Source organism: Paramisgurnus dabryanus, chromosome 15, assembly GCF_030506205.2.
Source record: "Paramisgurnus dabryanus chromosome 15, PD_genome_1.1, whole genome shotgun sequence".
Classification (NCBI taxonomy): Eukaryota; Metazoa; Chordata; class Actinopteri; order Cypriniformes; family Cobitidae; genus Paramisgurnus; species Paramisgurnus dabryanus.
Genome location: NC_133351.1, coordinates 8779811 through 8805598, shown reverse-complemented (window position 1 = coordinate 8805598; position 25788 = coordinate 8779811). Strand labels below are relative to the sequence as shown.

At 38.2% G+C, this 25788-nt stretch overlaps 1 protein-coding gene across 3 annotated transcripts in view; it reads right to left on the bottom strand.

The window, feature by feature from the left end:
- Positions 1 to 25788, bottom strand: part of pms1 (PMS1 homolog 1, mismatch repair system component) — a 44041-nt gene that overhangs the window by 10527 nt on the left and 7726 nt on the right. For 2 of the 3 annotated variants that reach the window (XM_065252105.1, XM_065252106.1), the window contains exons 7-11: positions 22425 to 22547; positions 19357 to 19506; positions 18512 to 19278; positions 7432 to 7911; positions 7126 to 7256 (exon numbers count right to left, since the gene is read on the bottom strand). In XM_065252105.1, coding sequence (XP_065108177.1) covers positions 7126 to 7256; positions 7432 to 7911; positions 18512 to 19278; positions 19357 to 19506; positions 22425 to 22547 — 1651 coding nt within the window. The remainder of the gene's footprint in view (positions 1 to 7125; positions 7257 to 7431; positions 7912 to 18511; positions 19279 to 19356; positions 19507 to 22424; positions 22548 to 25788) is intronic. The other variant, XM_065252107.1, reaches the window with a different exon arrangement.

Here is a 25788-nt window from a genome sequence, read left to right as displayed (position 1 = left end):
CATGCGCTTCTAAAATTTGACCGTGCATGCCAAAATAATTTAATTTTAAAGTTGGCTCAAGAAAGCCTTGCCTTTGGTAAAGGGCAGTTTTTCTCCACATCACCAAAATTTAGTGCCAATCCACTGTGCTGGCAAAAGCTCAGGCAGTGAGCCAGCATCAACCAGGATGCCCCTTACCAGTGCCAAAACAACACTTACAGGAACAAGGCAAAGTGGGGAGTCTTAAGTGCATTCCATAACCAAGAAGCAAAGTAAGGTCAAATGAGGACTAAGATGGCAGCCTCCAAGGAAGAGAACAACACTAAAGATTAAATTGCTGAACCACAGAGACCAAAATATCATAACACATATTGGGATGATTGTGAAACTTGATGGCATGACCTATATATAGCATTACATTACATTTATGCATTACATTAAGTCATCATTTTATCAATGTGTGTGTTCCATAGGAATCAAACCTATAAACTTTGCACCGCTCTACGCAATGAGCTACACAATGTAAAAAAAAGATGGTTATTGGTTCAACTTTGTATATTGTGAAAGATTATCACAAACAGAAACACGCTAATGTTGTTATACATTATATAAACCGAAATAGGTTGTGTGACAAATTAAAATAATGCTTTTTAAAACTGAGATACAATTGAAGTCTTTTCTAATATGAAGCATTTGTCATGAGGACATTTAAATGAGGTATCTTACATTATTGTAAAATGAAAAGGCATCTCATGAAACAAGAAACAGTACTTCAATGCTCACTAGTCAAACGCAAGCATTTCTGTAAGAAATAATTGACAGTAATCCTGTTATTCAAGCCGTAATGTTTGACATTTCTAAATCATTTGTGAACTGTGGCATTAATGATGTCCAGCGGGTCTAACCTTTGTTAAATCAAATTGGACAATCCTTGAGACCTTTAAACAGCATGACCCTTGAATTAATAAAGGCACATTTTCTCAGGGGAAACCTGGCACAGAAAAAACAACAAACCGTGTATGGAAGTATTTCTGAATCTCTCCCACTCCACAGCACACGATGAGTACGAGGCGGGAAGGTGGGGTGCGAATTCAAGCATACGCACTTAATGACCATCTCAAAAACCCTTACAATGGAAGAAGAGGTTGAGTCATACAGGAAGTAGACTAATCCCATAGAATTAGACCCCCTTTAAAAAAAATAGGTTTATATTGTTAAGTGTGCCCACTATGAGCTGCGTAGGGAAAGGGAATGCTGACCAAGCGCTTTCCACTTAAGCAATTTGTATAAACAATGACCTCATCACTGTGTGGGAATTCATTTCTCTAAAGTAATAGTGTAGATATTAAAAGTTATTAAAAGCTCTGAAAATATTTTCATGGTTAATTAACATATGCTGAATGCTGAATGATATCTTCCAGTGCTTATATACAAAATAAGATCTTGTGTATTTCATTTGCAACTCGTTTTATGAATCTGTCACATGTTAAACAAATGCGTGTGAGGATCAAATCTAGGCTTTGACCGCATTCTTGGACCATGTTATGGAAAAGCGAAATGTAGATAATTAAAGTTGAGTAACCGTGTCTAAAGAGGTGGGAAGTTTAAATTAAATCCTATCAAATACAATTACAACATACTGTCAAAAACATCAGCTTTAAGAAACACTTCTAAGAAAATGCATTGGTTTTTTTGCTTTTTGTTTAATTATCACTTTAAATGTAAAGTTTACTATTGTATAGTGTAAATTTTTGCAACTTCTGGTTATTTACTGTAATGTATATGCTATGTTTGATGCATCTCTAGGGAATTATACATAAGATATAAGATCGTACAGATGTTTTAATGTGCTCTGCTGTATTTGTATATAGGCTCAAATAGCATCATCAAAGTTTCACATAAAACAGTTTAACAATACACAAAATGCAAACACACAAAACCAACAACAAACACTGTCAGAAAAACTGTCAAAATTGTTTACCATTTAGGTAAAGAAATGTATATATTTGGAACCAGCAGTAAATATTGAGTAAAAATTAAAAACAATTCAAACATATTAGAAATCTGCTATTTTAGTGTCAACTTGTTTATTCAGATTGTTTTTGTGTAAAGTGTTTTTAGACTTCATGGCACTATTTTAATGACAAATGTTGAGAGAGGGCATTATTGTTGGGCAAAATACATTAATATGATGCGCAAGTGCGAACCTCTCATCTCAATATTCTTATTTGCCTTGCACAAAACTGGATGCGCATTCTTGCCCAGAGAGTGTGCACGATACAATCGCGCATCTTTCCCCTTGCCTAAAGTGTGCTCACACTGCGTCAGGTGCGTTCGCAAATCCATCAGTGCTCATTGCGCTGGGTGTGTTAATGGGAGTTATATTGTCGCACTGCGAATTGTTTATTAAAGAGCACCAATTATCCGATTTACGATTTTCATTTCCTTTGGTGTGTAGGTGTGTATTAGTACATGTTAACGATATGCAAAAGGTACCCCAAAGTAAATGATGACGCGAGTTATCCTCTCCAGTGTAAATCTCTTTTCTTGGACTACAACAAACACACCGATTGTAGGCAACAGTTTACTTCCTGCGATTGGTGATGTAGACAAGACCGACATTATCATAAAGGATAATTCCGGTATTTAACACTTTGAGTCTCATTTCTGGTTTGTTTTGGATGAACTACAGTGATGGACACAGAAATTTTGACAATGGGTCGTGTCTCGATTTTTTGACTCGTTTAGAAGCGTCTCTTGACTGCTTCAGAATGGAAGTCAATGACCATGCACAAACATGTCATTAAAACAACACTTAACGTTCATTTTCAAAACTGTACTACTCACCGAGTTTCAAGGACTTTCCAGGTCCAATACCCTCAAATTCAAGGACTAAATGTGGGGAAACATTTCTAGTAAGAGCAAGGTTACATCGTGTTACCTTTTAAGATACATTGTTACAGTTCCTTTTCGAGGGGAACTCGCGCTGCGTCGCTGCGGTGACACTTTGGGGACGCCTCCAGGGGTAAGTGCGTCTGAATGTGTATATCAATTTCAACCAATAGTGAGGCTTAACAACAAAGACAGGGTGACGTGGGAGCCAGGAAGTATATCGCTATCTGAAATATTGCCAACGATGGCATTACAATGACGCAGGAAGTATGGCAAGGGAGACGCAGCATCTCGTTCCCTTCTCAGGGAACAACAGTTACATACGTAATCTCTCTCCCTCTCTCCAACATCACCACTTCTGGGCTTTTCAGAGAAAATGGAGAAACTGGTATCTGCTGGAACAAAGCTCTCCCACTCTATTGCTGCGAGTCCCCAAATATCAACCAAGAAACGGCGGGCTCCTCAACCACCAAAGCCTTCGGGCCCAGCCCGCCCTCCCCCTCCATCTCAGAGAGCACTCCGACCTCTGCCTCAACGTCAGGGATCACACCAGCCCTCATCTGCAAACAGCACTGGTAACTGATGTGTGTTGGGTTCCCGCTACGTCACCAGTAACAATCATAAATATTTTAAGAACAAGCGGGCGCCCGATGTCCCTTTAGCTTTCCCTATCTCTGTCCTGACATGTGATAGAAAGATGAAGGCCGTCTCCAGCCGCACAGCAATTCTATCTAATCTACTGCCTATTATACGTCATTCTGAGATTGATACAGTTCCAAAACCAGTTACTGTTAAGTTAGCACTTCTGAACATCCGTTCACTAAAGAACAAATCTTTTTTAGTTAATGATCTTATCACCACTAACAACCTGGACTTTATGTTTCTTAATGAAACTTGGTTAGATGACAGCTGCAGTGCTACAGTCCTCAATGAATCAGCCCCACCCAACTTTACCTTTATAAATGTCTGTAGAGCTGTTAGAAGGGGTGGAGGAATAGCTGCTTTATTCAAAGATGCCTTTCAATGCAAGCAAGTGTTACTTGGTGATTACCAGTCTTTTGAATATTTGTGTATTGCTCTAAAAGGTACACCACGCATTCTGTTTACAATTATTTATAGACCTCCCAAATACACCTCAGCATTTGTTGATGAATTCACAGAACTTTTGTCAACAATTTCCTCTGAATTTGATTATTTTGTTATTGCTGGAGATTTCAATATTCATATAGACAATTCAGAAAACAATACTGCGATTGAACTGTTAAATGTTTTAAACACTTTTGATCTGACCCAGCACGTGCAAGGTCCTACACACAATCGGGGACACACTCTTGATCTGCTCATTAGCAAGGGTCTAAACATTTCATCCACTGTAATCAAGGATGAAGCGCTATCTGACCATTTCTGTGTTTACTTTGATTTATTGATCTGTCCTGCCACTGATGCTAGATCTGTCTATATCAAAAAAAGGTTCATAAATGAGAACACCAGTGAGGTATTTATGAATGCTATGTCAATGTTGCCAAACATATCCGCAGACTCTGTTGATGTTCTCCTTGAAAACTTTAACATAAAAGTCAAAGATGCTATTGATGATATAGCTCCAGTAAAGGTCAGGATGATCACTGGCAGACGTAAAGCACCCTGGAGAAACACAACAGCAGTACAGCACATGAAAAGAACATGCAGAAAAGCTGAACGTATGTGGCGGAAAACAAAACTTGAAGTACATTATAGCATCTATAAGGACAGTCTTCGTGCTTTCAATGTAGAACTAGGCACAGCTAGACAGACCTTCTTCTCCAATATTATAAATAACAACATAAACCACACTCGCACTCTTTTTGCTACTGTAGAGAGACTAACAAACCCCCCAAATCAAGTTCCTAGTGAAATGCTCTCTGACAACAAATGCAATGAGTTTGCCAAGTTTTTCTCTGAGAAGATCAGTAATATCAGAATGGCAATCAATACGACCTCAAATTGTACTGTGGTCAGTCAGATATCATTGCAACAACCTCAGAAATTAGCCATTCTCTCAGAATTTGACATAATTGATATAAAAACCTTGGAAGAAACAGTACAACATCTTAAAGCATCAACTTGCAGCCTTGACACTCTCCCCACATCTTTTCTCAAAAAGGTGCTTAACTGCTTAGAAACTGACCTCTTAAAAATAGTAAACACCTCTCTGATCACAGGCACTTTTCCAGAGTCATTAAAAACAGCAGTTGTAAAGCCTCTCCTAAAAAAGAGTAACCTAGACAAAACCATACTTAGCAACTACAGACCTATCTCAAATCTTCCGTTTATAAGCAAGATCGTTGAAAGGTTGTTTTCAATCTGCTGAACAAATTCTTAAACTCAAATGGCTATCTGGACAACTTTCAATCTGGTTTCCGTCAGCATCACAGCACAGAGACAGTGCTCATTAAGATAATAAATGATATTCGCTTAAACTCTGATTCAGGTAAAATATCAGTGCTGGTGCTACTAGATCTTAGTGCTGCCTTTGACACAGTAGATCACACCATACTCTTACATAGACTGGAAAACTGGGTAGGGCTCTCTGGGATGGTTCTCAAATGGTTTAAAACATACCTACAAGGAAGAGGTTACTATGTGAACATAGGTAACCATAAATCTGAGTGGACATCCATGACATGTGGAGTCCCACAGGGTTCAATTCTTGCACCCCTTCTGTTTAATTTGTATATGCTCCCACTTGGTCAAATAATGAAAAAGAACCAAATTGCTTACCACAGCTATGCAGATGACACCCAGATATACTTAGCCCTGTCACCCAATGACTACAGCCCCATTGACTCTCTATGTAAATGCATTGATGAAATTAACTGTTGGATGCGTCAAAACTTCCTCCAGTTAAACAAAGACAAAACCGAAGTCATTGTATTTGGAAATAAAGATGAAACTCTCAAAGTTAACACATACCTTGACTCTAGGGGTCTAAAGACACAAAATAAAGTCAGAAATCTTGGTGTAATTTTAGAGTCTGACCTTAATTTCAGTAGTCACGTGAAAGCGATAAGCAAATCAGCTTACTACCATCTCAGAAATATTGCCAGAATTAGATGTTTTGTCTCAAGACAGGACTTAGAGAAACTTGTTCATGCTTTCATCACCAGCAGGGTGGATTACTGCAATGGACTCCTTACTGGGATCCCCAAAAAGACCATTAGACAGCTGCAGCTCATACAGAACGCTGCTGCCAGAATTCTGACCAGAACCAAAAAATCTGAGCACATCACTCCAGTCCTCAGGTCCTTACACTGGCTTCCTGTTACATTTAGAATAGACTTTAAAGTATTGTTACTCGTTTATAAATCACTTCATGGCTTAGGACCCAAATACATGACAAATATGCTAACTGAATATAAACCTAACAGATTACTCAGATCATTAGGATCAGGTCAGTTAGAAATACCAAGGGTTCACTCAAAACAAGGTGCGTCAGCATTTAGCTTTTATGCCACCTCTAGCTGGAATCAACTTCCAGAAGAGATCAGATGTGCTTCAACAGTAAACACTTTTAAATCTAGATTAAAAACACATCTGTTTAACTCTGCATTTACTGAATGAGCACTGTGCTGCTTCACACTGACTGCACCTTTAACTCAAGTCACTTTACTCCTGTTTTATTCTTTTTAACATTTTAAACTGTTTTATTAAAATCACATTTATTTTCTTTAATTGTTATTTTAAATTATCATGTAACTTTGTCTTTATTGTGATCTTATCGTGTAAATCTTATTTTTACAATTTCTTTTTCTTTTTTATATATTGTTTTCTCATTTCTGTGTAAAGCACTTTGAATGACCTCTGTGTATGAAATGTGCTATACAAATAAACTTGCCTTGCCTTGCCTTGCCTATACGTAACCCGTGACATTTTCATTTGTCAAACACAACTAGGCAAAAAAGCATTTTGGTATGAATCAACATTCGCATACAGAAGATAAAAGCATTTAAAGTGAACAGTTTAGCATGTGTGCTTAAAAAGTCTAGAATTTTTATGATATTATCCTACACTACACATGGAATAACATGGATGTTTTCCAGAAAACGTATAAAATATATTCAAGCACTTTCAATGACCTGTACTGTATCTATGCATGTATATTTTCAAAAACTTCCCAGGGCCTTGAATTTTTCCCCCAGATTGCAAGGACTAATTTTGTGGTTAAAAATTAAGCCCGGATTTTAGCCTAACTGTAAAAGTACAGAACACCGTTACCTGGAGTAAGCTTAATCTCAAAACCATTTGCCACAAGCCTAGGATCAGTAAAGTAGGTGTCTCCATTAAGACATGGACTGCCTTTCTCCATGTTCATAAGAACATCCATGTACTCCTGACCACCAAGTACCCTAAAAAAAAGAAAGAAACTGTACGTTAATGTACAAGCCAAAAAGAAAAAAGCCTATTGATGATCGTAATGAATACACATTTTTTTATAATAATTCTATCATCATAAATCCAAAACAGAGCTATAAGAACAGAAATCATGGTTCTGTACACATCCAAATTAAGAGACATCGCTACCCATCTGTCAGCTGTACAGGGGTCTGCAGTCGCGCTGTTGGAAGTATATTATTCTTCAGAAGTCTTTTAAACAGCAAGACCTCCTCCACTCGAAACGGGTTCAACAACATGAGCTTTCTGCCGCATAAAACGACCCAGGCACCGTGAGAAGCCAATCGGTTTACAAGCCTGAGGCCCTGCGCACTCGAGCTCTTCTGGTAAGAGAGGAGGTTAAGACTCCGCTTGAGGGTTGCAATACTGAACGGGAGGGGTTTGGAGATCTTGGCAGGGCTCCTTTTGCTCGAGGGCTGTGTGGAGAAGAGTTTGTCCAGGGCCTGCTGGTTGGAGAGGGGGGCCTTGCGCTTCACGCCTTGAGCTTTGTTCAATGAAGAGTCGGCATTCATCTGCTTCTTGCCCTCTGCACACTGGCCACCTCCCTCTGTTGCCCTCTTCCTTTGAAGGTTGGAGGAGTTCAGTGATTCTTCTGCCTTGCTTTCATACCTAAGAAGCGATACGAGAACATTTAGTTACAGAGCAAGAAGTACATTTTGTATTTTATTCTGCGTGTCTATTTGATCTGCGTCAGGAGAGACACACTTTGTAAGGACGTGCAACAGAAAATGTGATTAAACATCATTTACTACCTTTCTAAAAATCTTGACTGAATTTGTTTCTGTTGATCCTAAGAACCTGTTAAACTTTACAATATACTAAACAAGTACTGTAAATGTAACATTTATTTAGCACAATCAATGCATCAAGTATCAAGAAGTATACAATTATAAATCTAGGTTAACGGGATATTCCACTTTGTTTGTAAATATCATTTTCCAGCTCCCCTAGAGTTAAACATTTGATTTTTACCGTTTTGGAATCCATTCAGCCGATCTCTGGGTCTGGCGCTAGCACTTTTAGAATAGCTTAGCACAATCCATTGAATCTGATTAGACCATTAGCATCGCGCAAAAAAATAACCAAAGAGTTTTAATATTTTTCGTATTTAAAACTTGACTCTTCTGTAGTTACATCGTGTACTAAGACCGACGGAAAATTAAAAGTTGCAATTTTCTAGACAGATATGGCTAGGAACTATACTCTTATTCTGGCGTAATAATCAAGGACTTTGCTGCTGTAACATGGCTGCGGCAGGCGTAGTGACCAAATATAGTCTCCCTGGGTTACTTTCAATAGCAGGGGACTATTTTCAGGCGCTGTGTAATATCACTACGCCTGCTGCAGAAGCAAAGTCCTTGATTATTACGCCAGAATGAGAGTATAGTTCCTAGCCATATCTGCCTAGAAAATCGCAACTTTTAATTGTCTTTTGGTCTTAGTACACGATGTAACTACAGAAGAGTCAAGTTTTAAATAGGAAAAATATCAAAACTCTTTGGTTATTTTTTAGCGCGATGCTAATGGTCTAATCAGATTCAATTGATTATGCTAAGCTATGCTAAAAGTGCTACCCCCAGACCCGGAAATCAGCTGAATGGATTCCAAAACAGTAAGAATCAAATGTTTAACTCTAGCGGAGCTGGAAAATGAGCATATTTTCAAAAAAAGTTGAATGTCCCTTAAAAGTTAGTTTATAAATATACCTAGGTTAACTGTTCATTCAAACATATAAATCTGTACTGTACCCAATACCAATAAAGCATTTAATCTAAATATTTAAGCTTAAATACCCCCCCCCCCCCCCAAAAAAAATTAAAGCAGATGTAAATTGTGTCTATTTACACATTTTTTCAACAAAAAGTTTAAAAAAATTTATATGCACAATATATTAGCATTTCCATAGCAATGCACACATCTGCAATAGTCACATCACAAACCATGCAGAGCATTTAAATCCAAAATAAAAACTTGTTTATGATGCTTTGCTCATCCAGTGTTTCTTATATCGCAATATGTACAAAAAAAATAAATAAAAGCTATGTCAGCCACCCCCTTCCCCCTAAATATTGTGCAGGCCCAGGATAAAGCTAATAAATCGATTATATCTTAAATCTAGTATTGCTACTTTGATGATCAAATAACTTTCGTATAATTAGTTTTGATAACTTTCGTATTATTCTAAAAAACACAAATATATTTGTGTGTATGTGTGATAATTGAAACTCATAGTGCATAAATAAAACATGATTTGGAAACTTAACGTTTGGCTTAATACAGGCTCCTAACAAAACTAGGACTGTGACTTAACAACATATGAGAAACAAATAATTCAGATGTGTCACAATTCCAGTGCAGATTAATTTTTATCGTCCTCTTTTACCAAAAACTTTCAGAAAGTTGTCAGAAGTTGTAACTAATGAAATAACTTAAAGTAACCTTGATTTAATTTGCAAGTGCGATCCTAAATGGGCTGCTTTAAATCACAGCACAGAAAACGCACAGAAACAGGCGAGATAAAAAACATCTGCTACCTGTGACCAGATGGGGGCCGAAGAGCAGGAGGGAGGGGGGGGAGAGCCTGTAAAAACATGCAGCCTTGACCCTCCACTGGAAGTTTCTGCATGGGTTTGCCAATTAACAGCTGTGCCATTGCATGGAGCTCGCTACTGTACAATAGACTGGGCACTATTTCAAATGCACTGTGTGGTTTCTCAGCTTGGGTGCGAGGAAAAGATGCAAATCAAGACCAAGGCATGAAATGTGCTAAAAACAAGAGAAACGCAATAACAGGCCAATGGGGGAGATAAATGATTTCATAATAGAGCAGAAGGTTGAAGCTGGAGGCTACGCCCGGCCATGCGCACTGAATTGGATTTTAACCTGAGGGCTTTTGGACTTCAGTTTGCTGTTTGAACACACAGTGAAAATGCATAAAAGGTCTTGGTGGTTGACATTTAAGTGTACCAGGTTAGAAAAAACAAGAAAAAAAAACAAGACTCCAACACTTTAATGGCATTACTTTCCAGGGCAAGTTATGTATTTTCATTTTTTTGTCAAATGTTTTTTATCCTAGTTTAAAGGGGACATTTCAAAAGACTTTTTGAGATGTCAAATAAATCTTTGGGTTCCAGAGTACGTATGTGAAGTTTTAGCTCAAAATACCATATAGGTCATTTATTATATCATGTTAAAATTACCACTTTGTAGGTGTGAGCTGCTGTTTTGAGTGTCCTTTAAATGCAAATGAGCTGATTTCTGCACTAAATGTCAGTGCTGTGGTTGGATAGTGCAGATTAAGGGGCGGTATCGTCCCCTTCTGACATCACAAGAGGAGCAAAATTTCAATGACCTATTTTTCACATGCTTGCAGAGAATAGTTTACCAAAACTAAGTTATTGGATAGTTTTTTTTTTTTACACATTTTCTAGGTTGATGGAAGCACTAGGGACTTGGGATTTTTCGATTAATCGTTTTTTAAAACATGGTCGATTAAAAATCGATTCTCAAAGGCCATGAATCGATTTTTTTTTATGAAATAACCTGATCCTGTTTGATCAAGTTATGCAACTGTTTTGACTTTTTCAGCATACATTTTTTCATTTTGCATCAAAATTGTATTGTATTTAACATAACTGAAATTTGAAAATTCAAGATGGGCTCTGTAATGTACCCAAGTGTCCCTAAAATAAAAAAGTGTAAAATACAGGTTGGTGGCTTTTAATTTCTTTTTATTAATTACCCACTTGTAAACTTTTGGTCACTTTTTTATATAAATAAAGTATTTGTATTAATTCTATATTCATTAAGTTGAATCGAGAACCGAGTATAAAAATCCGTCCGAGAATAAGAATGGAACAGAGAATCGAAATCAAATCGATAGCTTATGAATCGAAATCGAATCGATCCAGAGCATCTGAATCAATACCCAGCCCTACTGGGGACCCAATTAAAGCACTAAAACATGGAAAAAGTCAGATTTCCATAATATGTCCCCTTCATCTTTACAGTACTTCATCTAAAGATAAAATTCATAATTCACACCCTAATGCCATCCCAGATGTTTATGACTCTCTTTCTATGAAAATTTTTATATTTAAATACTGTCATATGAGATAACATACATTTATCTTATATGAGATCCAAAAGGGTGAATGTCCAAAAACAAATCTTTTTGGTTCTTGAGCGTCTTGTGACAAAACTTGCATATGACAACTACTCACCAGTGAGATTTGAAGTTACCGCCATGCCCCCATATACTTTTTTAAAATAAGTTTAAAATATTAATCAGTTTCTCTCACAAACATATTGTTTTACTTTAGAAGACATTTATTAACCCACTAGACGTATTTAGATTACTTTAATGATAGATGCATGTGCTTTTAAGAGCTTCGCCATGTTGAACCCCTTAAATAACATGTCAAAATTAAAATTATGAGTATGTGTTTTAGATATTTAATATTTAGATGTGTCACTGGTCTTGATATGAATACGCACAACCGGCGCAACGTCATAGAATGTCTCTGAACAGGTTCACGCCCACTTTTGGGGGGGAACAAACTAGACTTCCCATAGACTTCCATACAAAATAGCGGAACAAAGCAATTGGTCAATTTAAAAACATGTCCCTTTCATTCTCCCAGCATCAAATTTGTGTAAAAACGCTACCGCGCATTGTGAGCAAATCTTTCAAACATGGTAAGCAGCGTCACGTTTCCGGCTGACGTCAGAGGTATTCAGGCCAATCACAACGTACAGATTAGCTGGCCAATCAGGGACACAGCACTTTTCAGATTGATGAGTTGTATACAAAATCAATGCATTTGAGGAAAGCAGTATATCTGGAGCTACAAAACTGTACGGTATGTAGAAAATCATGTGGTTTTTTTAACTATAAACCACGCAAACACATTGTATTATACCAAATACACATCATTTGTTTAGCAATAGGTGCACTTTAAATTCGTTTGATCACATTCGTACATTTTTCTACGATTTGCTTTTGCCCCGTGATGTTGGGGTTAGAGGTTGGGTTTCATTTTTGTTTTTTTAATGACAATCGTATGTTTTTGCACGATTAACTTCTTTCGAATTCATACAAAGTTGCCAACTCGTAAAATACGCACAAATTCTTGTGAGATCAGGCTAGTTATTTTTAACCCAGCATTGGGTCAAAAACGGACAAACCCAAACCATTGGGTTGTAATTTAACTTGTGCTAAGTTGTTTCAACCCAAAATGATGGGTTGTTTTGATTCACTGTTGGGTCAAAAAAAATTCTGGGTTAATTTAACACAATGTCTGGGTTATCAGAATTTTTTGAGTGTACCTCATGTATGACATAAAGGCGAGTAAATCATTAAAATTTTATATTTGGTTGCAGCCTTTTAAGAAACGGCCAGTATTTCACCTCCACGAGAAATCTTGTGACATAATTAATTTAGCAATACATATTTAATCATCGCACGAGATCTCGTCACACCCTAAAATGTATAATACGTGCCAAGCGCATTTGGTCAATATCAATATGTAATTTTTGACGGAGGTGGTATTTAGCAGATTTTGCATCTGAACTCTTCTACTGTTTCTCCAGTGTGCAAATAACAAATTCAAAGCAAATTTACAGTAGCTAAGCATGGTGATTGAATGGCTTCAAGCATACAGATACCAAAAAATAACCCTTTAGATTGGTTATTTCCAAAGCACCCTCTATTCAAATTTCAAATACAATTTTATTACACTGCGCCTGTCCAAAGTGCTTTCTGGAGGTGCCTTCATAAGCAAAAGCTCATGACATTCTAAGCAGGTGTGTTTGATTAGGTCTGTAGCTAAACTCTCCAGGACGTGGCCCTCCAGAGACAGGACTGTAGACCCCTGCATTAATAGATACCATGCACCCTGCCCAGAGGGTGATGGCATGAAATCTCAGGTGGGTTACCAGAGCAATGACCTGCAGCCACAGAGCGTAACCTTAATAAGCCATAACACCTCAAGCAGTCATACAAGGAATATGGTAAGGGCACATGGAAAAATAAGACACTCTTAGGTATTTCTCTCACCTCCTGAGATAGACCACTAAAAAGCCATTTAGGGAGCCCAATATGCATTTTAAGCCTGGAATTCATAACGAGCATCAAAAGCACATAAACTGTGCAATAAGCAAGCCATGCTCCCTTGTTGTGGGCACTTTGGACACAAACCAAGTTCATATAGAGTCCCTGGATCAGTGCCAAGCCATTTTATTGCTGCATCAGAACACCGCAACCAAAATATAACAAGCATTGCGTGGTTCTGTTGAAACTATACCACTCTTGATCTCCCTCCCCCAAGCACCCATGACAACAATCTCTGACCCCCATAGCTCAGCATGCCCATATGTTACATGGACCCATGTTACATGAATTCATGTAAATATCCTTTAGAAGTCCCTGCGAGCATAGAGCTGCAGGAAAGGGGGCAAGTCCTTGATAAGGCCTATTTTTGGTTTAAGACAGCAGTAATGTGCAACAGAATTTAAACAGTTGTCTTTTTCCATACATTACATAAGCGCCACCAGCTATGCTGGCATTTCCATACTATTTAATTATGCTGACTTTGCATGCCTTATTGTAGACTGTTTTTGTTGGTATATGTATGAAATAACCATAGACTGTAAAAAATATGGACTTACTGTCTGTGACATCACCCATTGGTTTCTGAAGATCGTTTTTGAAGCTTAAAGTAGGCGTTGCCTTCCGTCGCATCTTGGCCGCGCGTCATTGCGCATCACTCGCGGATATCCGAAAATGGGTAAAGAGGGGAGACGTGGGTGAAGCTGAGGTGACTGGTTGCTGAAACCACACCCCCCAGCTCGATTCTAGTGACCGCAGTGGCAGTTCACCCCTCACTCAAGTGGCCACGCCCTTAATTATGCAGAATTATAATTTTTAACTGAGGAGTTACAAAAAAATTCACCCCCCTCACAGTTGTCATGAAGGACAAACTTAGCTATACAGACTGAAAACTATTTTTGTACTAGGCTGTAAACATATTATTTTCTACTGTTAAGTTGGCCATTTTAACATGGGGCTATATGGGAATTGACTCCCTTTTGGAGTCAGCCTCTAGCGGCCAGTCAATGAATTGCAGTTTAAGTCACTTCCGTATTGGCTTCATCAGAGAGATCGGAAGGTTGCACCTCGGAAATAACAAGATGTAGATGATAAATCGGTTTTGCAATAGTTCATTGGTGGAACAATCGCTATTGGCAAGAAAAAAATGTGATCCATTGCTTTATATCAATATGAAGTAATTAAGGCTGACAAGATGCTAATATCAGTAGTACCTTAAACAGTTACACATATAAATCCAACCCAAATATTATTACCATCTATTTGCATTAGTTTATATCCATCTGGTTACTTTTCTCCATGATTTAGCCGGCTAAGGTGCATATTTTAAGTTAATTTGTAAAGTAAAATTTTAAGTTAATAAGGAGAGAAAGCGAACTACTGTATATGCAGCTGTCCTCTACTTTAACTATTTCCCCACCATTGACGGGTTAACTCGTCAATTAAGAGAAAACGCTTCCTGCCAATGACGAGTATTTCCGGCTTTCCGCAATACCACTATTAATCACCAACTTATAAAACCCCGGAAGTATTGTCCTAGGGCAAACAGCTTTATGTCCGTGTATGTTTTGAGGATCGCTCTGAATCTGACCTCCATCAAAATTCCTTCACAAAAATTGTATAATCTTAGCTTTTTGCTCAAAATTTGGTGTCTTTGAAGAAACCTACCCATATTTCATAGGTGATAAAACTAATGAAGGTAGGATGAAACTTTTTTTTTATTATTGAAAGAGGGTGTGTTCTTTCATTTGTTATTTATATTTTATGTTTATATATTTTAAGAACATTTTCTGGAAGACATTACATTTTGTGAAAATCATAAAAAATGCTGGGGCTGGCTGGCCACTTTTTAAAAAACGCTGGCGGGGAAAGAGTTAACATATCCAATTAATCAAAATCTGATTTCAGTTCTTTTTTATCATCACTGCAATACTTTTGTTATTTTGATTAGATAATCATTAAGTGTTAAAACAGAAGCAAATAAAGTACAAGACTTATTATACAATAGCATATATGATATACATTTATGTAATTTCAATATTACCACTTAAGTATTTCACAAAAGTATTTTTTTCAATACTTATTAATATAATTAATACATTTTTTATTTAGTTCATTTAGAACATTTTCATGGTTCTGTAATGTTGTTTTATAACTTTTGTAATAAATTTCAGCACAGTTTAGACTTTGAGTGTTATGTTTGTTTTTATCCACATTAACATTTAGGCATTTAGCAGACGCTTTTGTCCAAAGCGACTTGCAAAGATTAGGAAACAATTAAAGTGATGTGTCATACTGAGCCAATTGTACAAAAGGTGCTTATAACAAGTTTTCACTATTTCTAAACAATACATGTTTGAGAGAAAAAAGTTAGTTTAGGTATTGAAGATAACAACATCTCCCCCTGCCCTGTGACAGACTCTAGGATAAGTCACTGGCTGGTGCACTGAATCCCTTACAAGAGTCCCGCCCCTGACCAGTGGGCTTAACACTCTAAATCGATACCCACCGATCGTCATCAAAAACCGGTTGAGTAAGGGAGTAAGGGGAGACGGAGACTGCGTCAGCCATCTCCCTGATGCCTGTCCAGGCTTCATACTACTCCCTTACTCGACACCCTCCTCCTCAAAAACTTTAGGAGGAGGGCCGAGCAAGTAATAACATTATGCAATACTTATCTTTAATCTTAACTCTGCGTTTGGGAATTAATAGCCCGATTTGGGGTTTCATTAGACTTGTTTTAGAGTTATGGCCTTGTTTAGTGGACTTTTTTAACTGAAAAGGGAGAAGAGAAAGAAATGTGGTCAATATTTATGTCAAGTATTATTTTTATCCAGTATCCATAAAAAAAAAAACTATTGGTAAAAAAAATCAGTTATCGGCAAGCATGGACCAACCTAGTTCAGTAAAATCCAGTATTAGTCGACCTCTAGAAATAACCATAATATGATTTCAAAACATCATGAATAAGTATATCAATGTGCATTACCATGGCCTGTAGAAGAGCATTTACATGCTCTACATTAAGTTATAGACACCTCATAAAATTGGTTGAGAAACGGCCGGATGTGCATCCCCTAGGCAAATAATGCTTCTTTGAGGAACCTAACATATGAATTTGCTTTGATTTGTAATTTTTTTCACTACATAATTCCTATTCTGTTAAAGTTTCAAAGACATTATTTTTTTAAATGTTGAACAGGGCTAGCATTATCGCTAGCCAGATGTCCCTGGGCTATTGTGCCTTGCAGTCAGGCTACCAAAATACATCTCTGCCCTGCCCGTCGGGCTATCTTGACTTATAGGGAGGACAAATATATTTAAATGCTTATGCATTCTCTCACAGATTTGGATGGGTAATTATGGTGTATGTAATTCAGGCATTGGGTATTTAAATTGCGTTTATACGCGTGCTCACGTTTACTTTCGTGAACTGTACAGGAAGCAAGCAGCACTGATTTGTCATTGACGATCTGGATCTGTCTCGCAAAATTTCCCGTCTACGTTGTCTGGTCGTTCATTACTATCCTTGCATAAAAAATAAAATAATATCTCGCATTAAGCTTTAAAGAGATAAAGCATTGCATATGTGTGGTGAAGAGAATTACGAAAAAGACTACAGTATATGTGACTCCGTGCTGAACACGCTCTTAAAGCGACAGTAGACACTATTTTTCGGATCTGAAAATTATCCAATCTGTAATTGGACAAACATTATATGATCCAAACTGTGAGTTTTGTGACGCACTGAACCACTTTTAAATGGTAAGTATATCCAGTGTTGAGATGAGCAGGAACAGTTGGCTTGTATGGAAATCCAGATTTTTTGTTTGTTTAAAAAACAACAACATGAAAAGCAGAATAACTTTTATGATCAGTGGCCCTATAGGCTTTGTATTGGCCAAATTTGTTCCAAAACTGAGACCAAAAACTGAAGGGTGCCTGCCCAAAGGGCTACCAGGGAATTTAAAATTGTGTGTGCCCTGTTAATTAAATATAGTAGCCTACACTCTAACTGTGCATTCACACCAGACGTGGAAGAGGCAGCAAGCGCGAGTAATTTACATGTTTAGTCAATGCAAAGCCACGAATAGGCATCCTGCAGCGCAATAAGCGCGAATGGCGCAGCACGATTGGTGCGGAACGTGCGGAAAGGAAGGCGCAAATCGCACAAATTGAGCGTTGCCACGGAAAACGCGCCAGCTGAAAAATCTTAACTTTGGGGGATATTCATTTTGCGTAAACCAATCCGGAGTTTGCTCTAGTAGTGATGTGATTACAAGAAGTGACCGGAGTCGCAGAAGCCCCTCCCATGACGTGAATTTTCGCTTGAAAGTCTCGATTGATGAGAATTTCACGCACGAATAAAGCGAGTAAACTCAAAATGTTCAAGCGTCTATCTACGTGCGAATAGCGCATTTTTGTCGTCTCTACCGCGTCTGGTGTGAACGCACAGTAAGAAAAAATTGTCAAAAAATGGGCCCTAGCTGTCACTGGGGCAGAACCTTTGGAAAAAGTACACATTTGCACTTAAATAGTTCATATCATTCCTCAGAGGTGCATATTGGTATCAAATGCAAAGACATCTGTACCTAAATTGTAAATTTAAGTACATTTTTAAAGGGGACCACCCCATTGACAGCTTGGGATGGTTTTTGACAATTTTTTCTGACAGTGAATCTTGATAAAGATTATCCAGCTTTAGCCATCTATAAAATCTAAATATTCCCAGAGCTCATAAATAACCAATAAATTTGGCTGATAAAGACTTCATCTGCTATAGAATAAACCAGATCACCTGGCATCTGGGAATTCAGGATTGTGAAAGAATGTGGCATTCTTGAAAAACAAAATACCTCTTTTACAATGGAAAATTGAGCGATTGGCCATCAAACCATCAAGTAATCAAATGCAGTTTTCTGGAAAATACAAACAGTTAACAATTCTTCCTGTGGGCAGCAACACGAACAGGCCAGACAGACTTTCCAACCCATATTTTACACATGCTAGTGGCAGGTCTATTTTTCTCTTTCTACGCAGAGAAAGTAAATCACAACAACTGGAAACTGAGTCTTCGACGGGTGAAATCTGGAAACTTACTTCGTTCTGTCTTCCTCCCCCAGGCTTTCCCATCGCTCTTTTACAGCAGTTGTGACATCCTGAGGACTGGCTGTTGGGTTCTCCTGGAGGACTTGCGATCTGGTGTCTTGCTCAAACAGCGAAAAGGCAGACAAGGGCTGACGCACAGAGCGGTTGCTGATCAGGTCGTAGGCTGTCAGCTTGGCCATCCTCTCCATGATCACACTAGATGGCTTCTTGGACGGGCTATCCCCCTTAGCTATGGGCTTTGCTTTCGGAAGATGGAGTTTCACGGGTTCTAGGCCCTCTCCTGTGATTGGATTCGAGAAAGACTTGCCCATGCTCCAACTCTTGGCAGATATTATAGGCTCTTGACTTTCGCCACTGTCACTCTTTGGAGAGTTTGAGTTAAGATCGGCTGTAGAGTTCATTGCAATGTCGTCAACAGCTGGGGAATTAACACTGTCAAAATCACTTGATCTGTTGATTATCCAATCCTCTGATGATGATGAGGAACTAGTATTTGTGGTATTGTCCAAAGATAGCTCATGTTTACCTGCATCTGTAGAAGTATCTTCTGGTGATGGGTCCAATAAGCTGATATCTGTGGTGTTTGTGCGCACAGCTATGCTAGGGTGTTCAGGTGGGTCTTCCTTATCGGCACAAATCGCCTGTTGATTTTGGACATGCGCAGTGCTGGTTTCTCCTATTTTGAGATTATCATCGCCAATGGAGTAAGACCCATACAAAGAGATCAACATAGTCTCCACAGCCAATAGCACTTCTTCCTAGAAAATGTTAAACACCAGAATGTTAGCAATAAGGAAACCACATTTTATTCAGTAGACCTGTAAGTAATTTTGTACCTTATTCTGCAGCATGACTTCAGTTTTGTCGGGTGTCAGATTGACGTCCAAAGTTGAGGCAGGTATGGTGATGTTCATCATTAAATGAGGATATCGGCGGCTTACAGATTCATTATTAGAATGACTATTGGTGTAGTACTGCTTGACAAGCTGATGGGTAAACAAATTAACATGAGTTAACACATGAATTAACAAGAGTCTGTACTTAAAGGAATAGTCCATTTTCTTAAAAGAAAAATCCAGATAATTTACTCACCACCATGTCATCCAAAATGTTGATATCTTTCTTTGTTCAGTCTAGAAGAAATTGTGTTTTTTGAGGAAAACATTGCAGGATTTTTCTCATTTTAATGGACTTTAATAGAGCCCAACATTTAATACTTAACACTTAACAGTTTTTTTTCAACGGAGTTTCAAAGGACTATAAACGATCCCAAACGAGGCATAAGGGTCTTATCTAGCGAAACGATTGTCATTTTTGACAATAAAAATAAAAAATAAAAAAAACTTTTAAACCACAACTTCTCGTCTAGATCCGGTTGTGATGCGCCAGCGTGACCCCACGGAATACATCATGACGTCAAGAGGTCACGGAGGACGAACACGAAACTCCGCCCCAGTGTTTACAAGTGTGTTGAAAGAGGACCGTTCCTACGTTGTTGTATGTCAACTTATACTAATTAATGTCTTTGTGTCAGTTTATTCTTTACAATGGTCCGCAAATGTGCGTTTTATATATGTAACACGTGACCTCTCTACATCACTACGCATTTACGTTAGGTCGCGCTGGACCGGACCTAGACGAAAAGTTGTGGTTTAAAAGAGCATTTTTTTTTTCTTGTCAAAAATGACAATCGTTTCGCTAGATAAGACCCTTATGCCTCGTTTGGGATCGTTTATAGTCCTTTGAAACTCCGTTGAAAAAAAACTGTTAAGTGTTGAGTTAAGTATTAAATGTTGGGCTCTATTAAAGTCCATTAAAATGAGAAAAATCCTGCAATGTTTCCTCAAAAAACATAATTTCTTCTCGACTGAACAAAGAAAGACATCAACATTTTGGATGACATGGTGGAAAGTAAATTATCTGGATATTTCTTTTAAGAAAATGGAATATTCCTTTAATGGCCACATAAAAGCACATCAAATACATAAGGATACCCAAGATGTGGCATATTTGCATCATTTCCATCACACATTTGGCAGAAACTTCTATCCAAAGCAGCTTACAGTGCATAACATTATATGAAGCGTTTGGTTCCAAAATGCAATATATCCATTTTTACTAATTTCGGTAAAACCAAGAAAGTTAGACGATGAAAACAACTATTTTCTGTTACAAACTTTTTACATAGGTTACAAACTTTTCACATTTCACAATGGCATTAATCAAAATACTTCCTTTGTCATACTAAGAACACTGTCATTGCTGCTGTCATCTTTTGGGACATTGTCACTGAACTTTTTTGACAGCGATCAGCTGTAAAATGTTTTGATCCTACTCGATTTTCGTTGATTTCAAGTAAAATATTGGAAAGTTTTACATCTGGTCCCCTGAGGTCAATGTGTTAGCATGACAGAAGCTTGATGCCTTCGTTTGAGAATTAGCAACAGCCGGCATTTTTTCGTCGCCCAAGTGGCTTACGTTTCTTCCCCGCCACAGAGAACCACCACAGGTTTATAATAATAATAATAATAATAATAATAATAATAATAATAATAATTCATTACATTTATAAAGCGCTTTTCTGCAGACCTCAAAGCACTTTACATATGAATGGGGGAATCTCCTCAACCACCACCAATGTGCAGCATCCACCTGGATGATGCGACGGCAGCCATATTGCGCTAGAACGCCCACCACACACCAGCTTATAAGTGGAGAGGAGACTGAGTGATATAGCCAATTAGTATATCTGGGGATGATTGGTAGGCCAATGGGCAAGTTTGGCCAGGATGCCGGGGCACACCCCTACTCTTCTTCGAATGACATCCTGGGATTTTTAATGATCACAGAGAGTCAGGACCTCGGTTTAACGTCTCATCCGAAAGACGACACTTTTTGACAGTATAGTGTCCACTATACTGGGGTGTTAGGACCCACACAGACCACAGGGTAAGCACCCCCTGCTGGTCTCACTAACACCACTACCAGCCGCAACCTGGCTTTCCCAGGTGGTCTCCCATCCAAGTACTGACCAGGCTCAACCCTGCTTAGCTTCAGAAGGCAAGCTGTCTTGGGCTACAGGGTGATATGGCTGCTGAATTTATCATCAAAAGTATTATTTTGTTTTTGTGTGCTTGTTGATCATCAAGTACAAAGTAGAGGAAGAAAACTAGGATTCTGTGTGTATTCAAAGAGCTGACATTAATGTTTACAATGCGTTAAATGGTGCGCTGTGATTTGTTGAAAGGATTTATTGCATTATGCAGAGAAGGAGGACTGGCGTTTATCGCGTTTTGGGAAAAAAGGGAGAAAAGATGACAGAATAAGACGGCAAACATTGGATTTTGCGTAAAATTAAGAATTTATTTTTTTATACTGACCTGATATAATACTGATTTTGGTGGTAATTTTTTTATTGGGTTTATCGCGTTTTGGGACCAAATTCTTCATATGTTTTCCTTGGGAATCGAACCCCTGACTTTCACGCAGCTAACCCAAGGCTCCACCAACTGAGCTACAGGAACATCATCATTGCGATAATTTACTTTACACATTAAACATTACACATTATTACACATTAGATCAATAGGCGGAGAGTAGGCTGTGTCTTGAGGCTGCTTGAACGCATTCGACCACATTGTTGTGTGTTTTCGACTATTTCTGAATGTGGTTAAAAATGAACAAGCTCAAAATGTTTTACACCCTGTTTACACTCGTCTTTAGCGTTGTCCACTTGTGGTCTGAACGACCAAAACGCATCTTAATACCAGGTGTAAACAGCCTCTTTAATACAAAATGTATATCTTGAATGCACTGTAGCGTCTGCCAAATGCATAAATGAAATGTAAATACAGTAATCATGAAAATGTAAATTGGTGTCGATGGTGTATGAGGGTTACATTACCTTCAGGATTTCTTTTTGATGCACTGGTCGGCTATTAACAAAGATAAACATTTTATCGGGGCTTGAAGAACTTGTGGAATTAAAATCTGAGCCTGGTTTGGGAAAGAAGCCATCGATGTTGATCTGTAAAAAACATAAAACTGAAAATCACCTCACGCCAGAAGTGCAGTAAAATAAAAAATGAGCATTGATGCTGTTGAGTTATAATCTTAACCCATCCAAATGGATATTAGGCAAAAGTATCCAGACCTTAACCTGGTCCTTTCAAAATCTGTTATCTGTCGTTAATCTGTACTTATAAATGTCAAACCACATTAAGGTTCCCTAATCGCTTTTACAAGACAAACAAAGTGACACTTTGCATGCATGACACTGTTGCACTTTAGCCCACTTTGCAGCAACCAATTAAGATTTCGCTGTGCTATCAGAGCCCATTTGTCAGCTCCTAACTATGGAGTGGCCAAGCTGCAATGAAAACAGTTTCTGTTGGCTAAATGTACCACCGGCGAGGTGACGGGATGAGAAACGGCAACAAATTATTCAGTGATCTCGCGCTAAAGTGTGATGCTTGAGCTCACAATTTAGAATTAACAAGCACAGCAGTTGGCTGGCAAAAGGACATTTTAATTGGAGTCTCTGACAAATTTTATAAGGGGTATTGTGACTTTCACAATCACCACTTATGGTCCGTGTACTTTGCCACATTTGTCAGTTACGTAGCGTAGGTGACACAGTCGTTTCTGTTCCAGGCTCTGAATGGAGGTTATTTTTGCGGCTTTTTAATTGCAGAAAGATCCGGCCACGGTGCAAAAACAATCGAGTGATAAAACCCCGCTTCATACGAAAGCATCGCTATTTAGAAAACCTGAGTAAAAAACTTAAGGATTGCAATGGGATATAAAAATGTATTTACAATTATACAAAAATAGAATCAATATAATTATAATATTATTATATAATATTATATAAAAAAACAATAATGAAACCTCACCCCTACACCCAATGAAATTAAACAAATCGTACAAAAACATACGAACGTGGTCATAAAAATTGATATACACTAACCTAAAGGATTATTAGGAACACCATACTAATACTGTGTTTGACCCCCTTTCGCCTTCAGAACTGCTTTAATTCTACCTGGCATTGATTCAACAAAGGTGCTGAAAGCATTCTTTAGAAATGTTGGCCCATATTGATAGGATAGCATCTTGCAGTTGATGGAGATGTGGGATGCACATCCAGGGCACGAAGCTCCCGTTCCACCACATCCCAAAGATTCTCTATTGGGTTGAGATCTGGTGACTGTGGGGGCCATTTAAGTACAGTGAACTCCTTGTCATGTTCAAGAAACCAATTTGAAATGATTCGAGCTTTGTGACATGGTGCATTATCCTGCTGGAAGTAGCCATCAGAGGATGGGTACATGGTGGCCATAAAGGGATGGACATGGTCAGAAACAATGCTCAGGTAGGCCGTGGCATTTAAACGATGCCCACTTGGCACTAAGTTGCCTAAAGTGTGCAAAGAAAACATCCCCCACACCATTACACCACCACCACCAGCCTGATAGGAGCCATCATGCGCGTTTTGGCCTTACAATTTAAAAGCTATGGTTTATGTCCATGTCACAATGGTACCCCTAACCCCAACTTCACAGGGTCGAAAGCAAATCGTACAAAAACGTACAAATGTAGTCATACAAATTAAAGGGGACATTTCAAAAGACTTTTTTAAGATGTAAAATAAATCTTTGCTGTCCCCAGAGTACATATGTGAAGTTTTACCTCAAAATATTATATAGATAATTTATTATAGCATGTTAAAAATGCCACTTTGTATGTGTGAACAAAAATGTGCCATTTTGGGTGTTTCCTTTTAAATGCAAATGAGCTGAGCTCTGCAATAAATGGCAGTACTGTGGTTGGATAGTGCAGATTAATGGGCAATATTATCCCCTTATGACATCAGAGGGGGAGCCAAATTTCAATGACCTATTTTTTCACATGCTTGCAGAGAATGGTTTACCAAAACTAAGTTACTGGGTTGTTCTTTTTCACATTTTCTAGGTTGATAGAAGCACTGGGGATCCAATTATAGCACTTAAACATGGAAAAAGTCAGATTTTCATGAAATGTCCCCTTTAGTATAAATTAGCCTCCTCGTAAAATGTGTACAAATTGCCATAATATTGTGTTGGGTTGCTAGCCATTATGTGTGTTTTGGCATCAAAATTTGAAATCTATGGTTTATGTCCATGTCACAAATGGTAACCCTAACCCCAACGTCACAGGGTCGAAAGCAAATCGTACAAAAATGAACAAACATGGTCGTACAAATTAATATGAATTAGCCACCTCGTAAAACACATATGATGCCATCACATGTGTTTTGGCATCACAATTTGTAAGCTATGGATTAAATGTTACAAAAAAAGTCACTTATATATGAAACGGAAGTAGCGATATCCTAGCAGGGTGACGTATATCCGAGTGAAATAGGCTTCTGAAATGAAATACGGCAGGGCTGGATTTGAATTTATCTATCGAGATCTGATTGGATCATTTGAAGTTGGGTCGTGTTGCTAATTGCTAATCGGACCCCACCCACCTGTCAATAAATATGACCTAAAGTAAAAAGAGATCGTTTTGAGGAGGGGAGGAGATTTGCATTTTTGATTAAAGATTATGAGGGCACATTCATTAAAAAAAAATAATGAAGCTCACAGATAAGTAAATAGTCAAAAAAAATACCACAATATTCCAAAACAAATTACAGTTTTTCATTTTATCTTCATGGCGACTTTAAGTATTACTGACTAAAAAAAACCTAATAAAATAATACAATATTAATCCTACAACTAATAATAATAATCTTGGTGACATTCTAATGAGAGCAGATGTCATGTTTATTAATTCATGACAATTATGGCAGTTGTGAACTTCAGAAGAGCCAAAGTGCACGATATAGTTTGGTACGGAGGTTTATGAAGAATCCAACACTCCACTGCAATCTACATATGGCTTCGCATGTCAAAGCCACGAGGGGGGCTGAAAGGCTTGCAAAGGTCTTGGCATGGTGCTCGACCTGACGATGATTGTGCAAGCTAATGACTGATTACTCCAACAGATCCTCCTCTCTCAGGCCATAAATTAACTCCTGGTAAAGCTCACCAATTCCTAGAATGCTAGGACGACTCGCAACCAATAAACATTGAGCGAAGGTGCGTTCTCGTCTGGCACATGGCTTTAGAGAACATTGGCAAGACTCAGCGAAATCCATCCTTGAGCGTAGCTGTATGCGCAATGTGTTCTGATATACGTTCAGCGGGAGATGACAGGGCTGCCAGTATCCAACCGAGCCA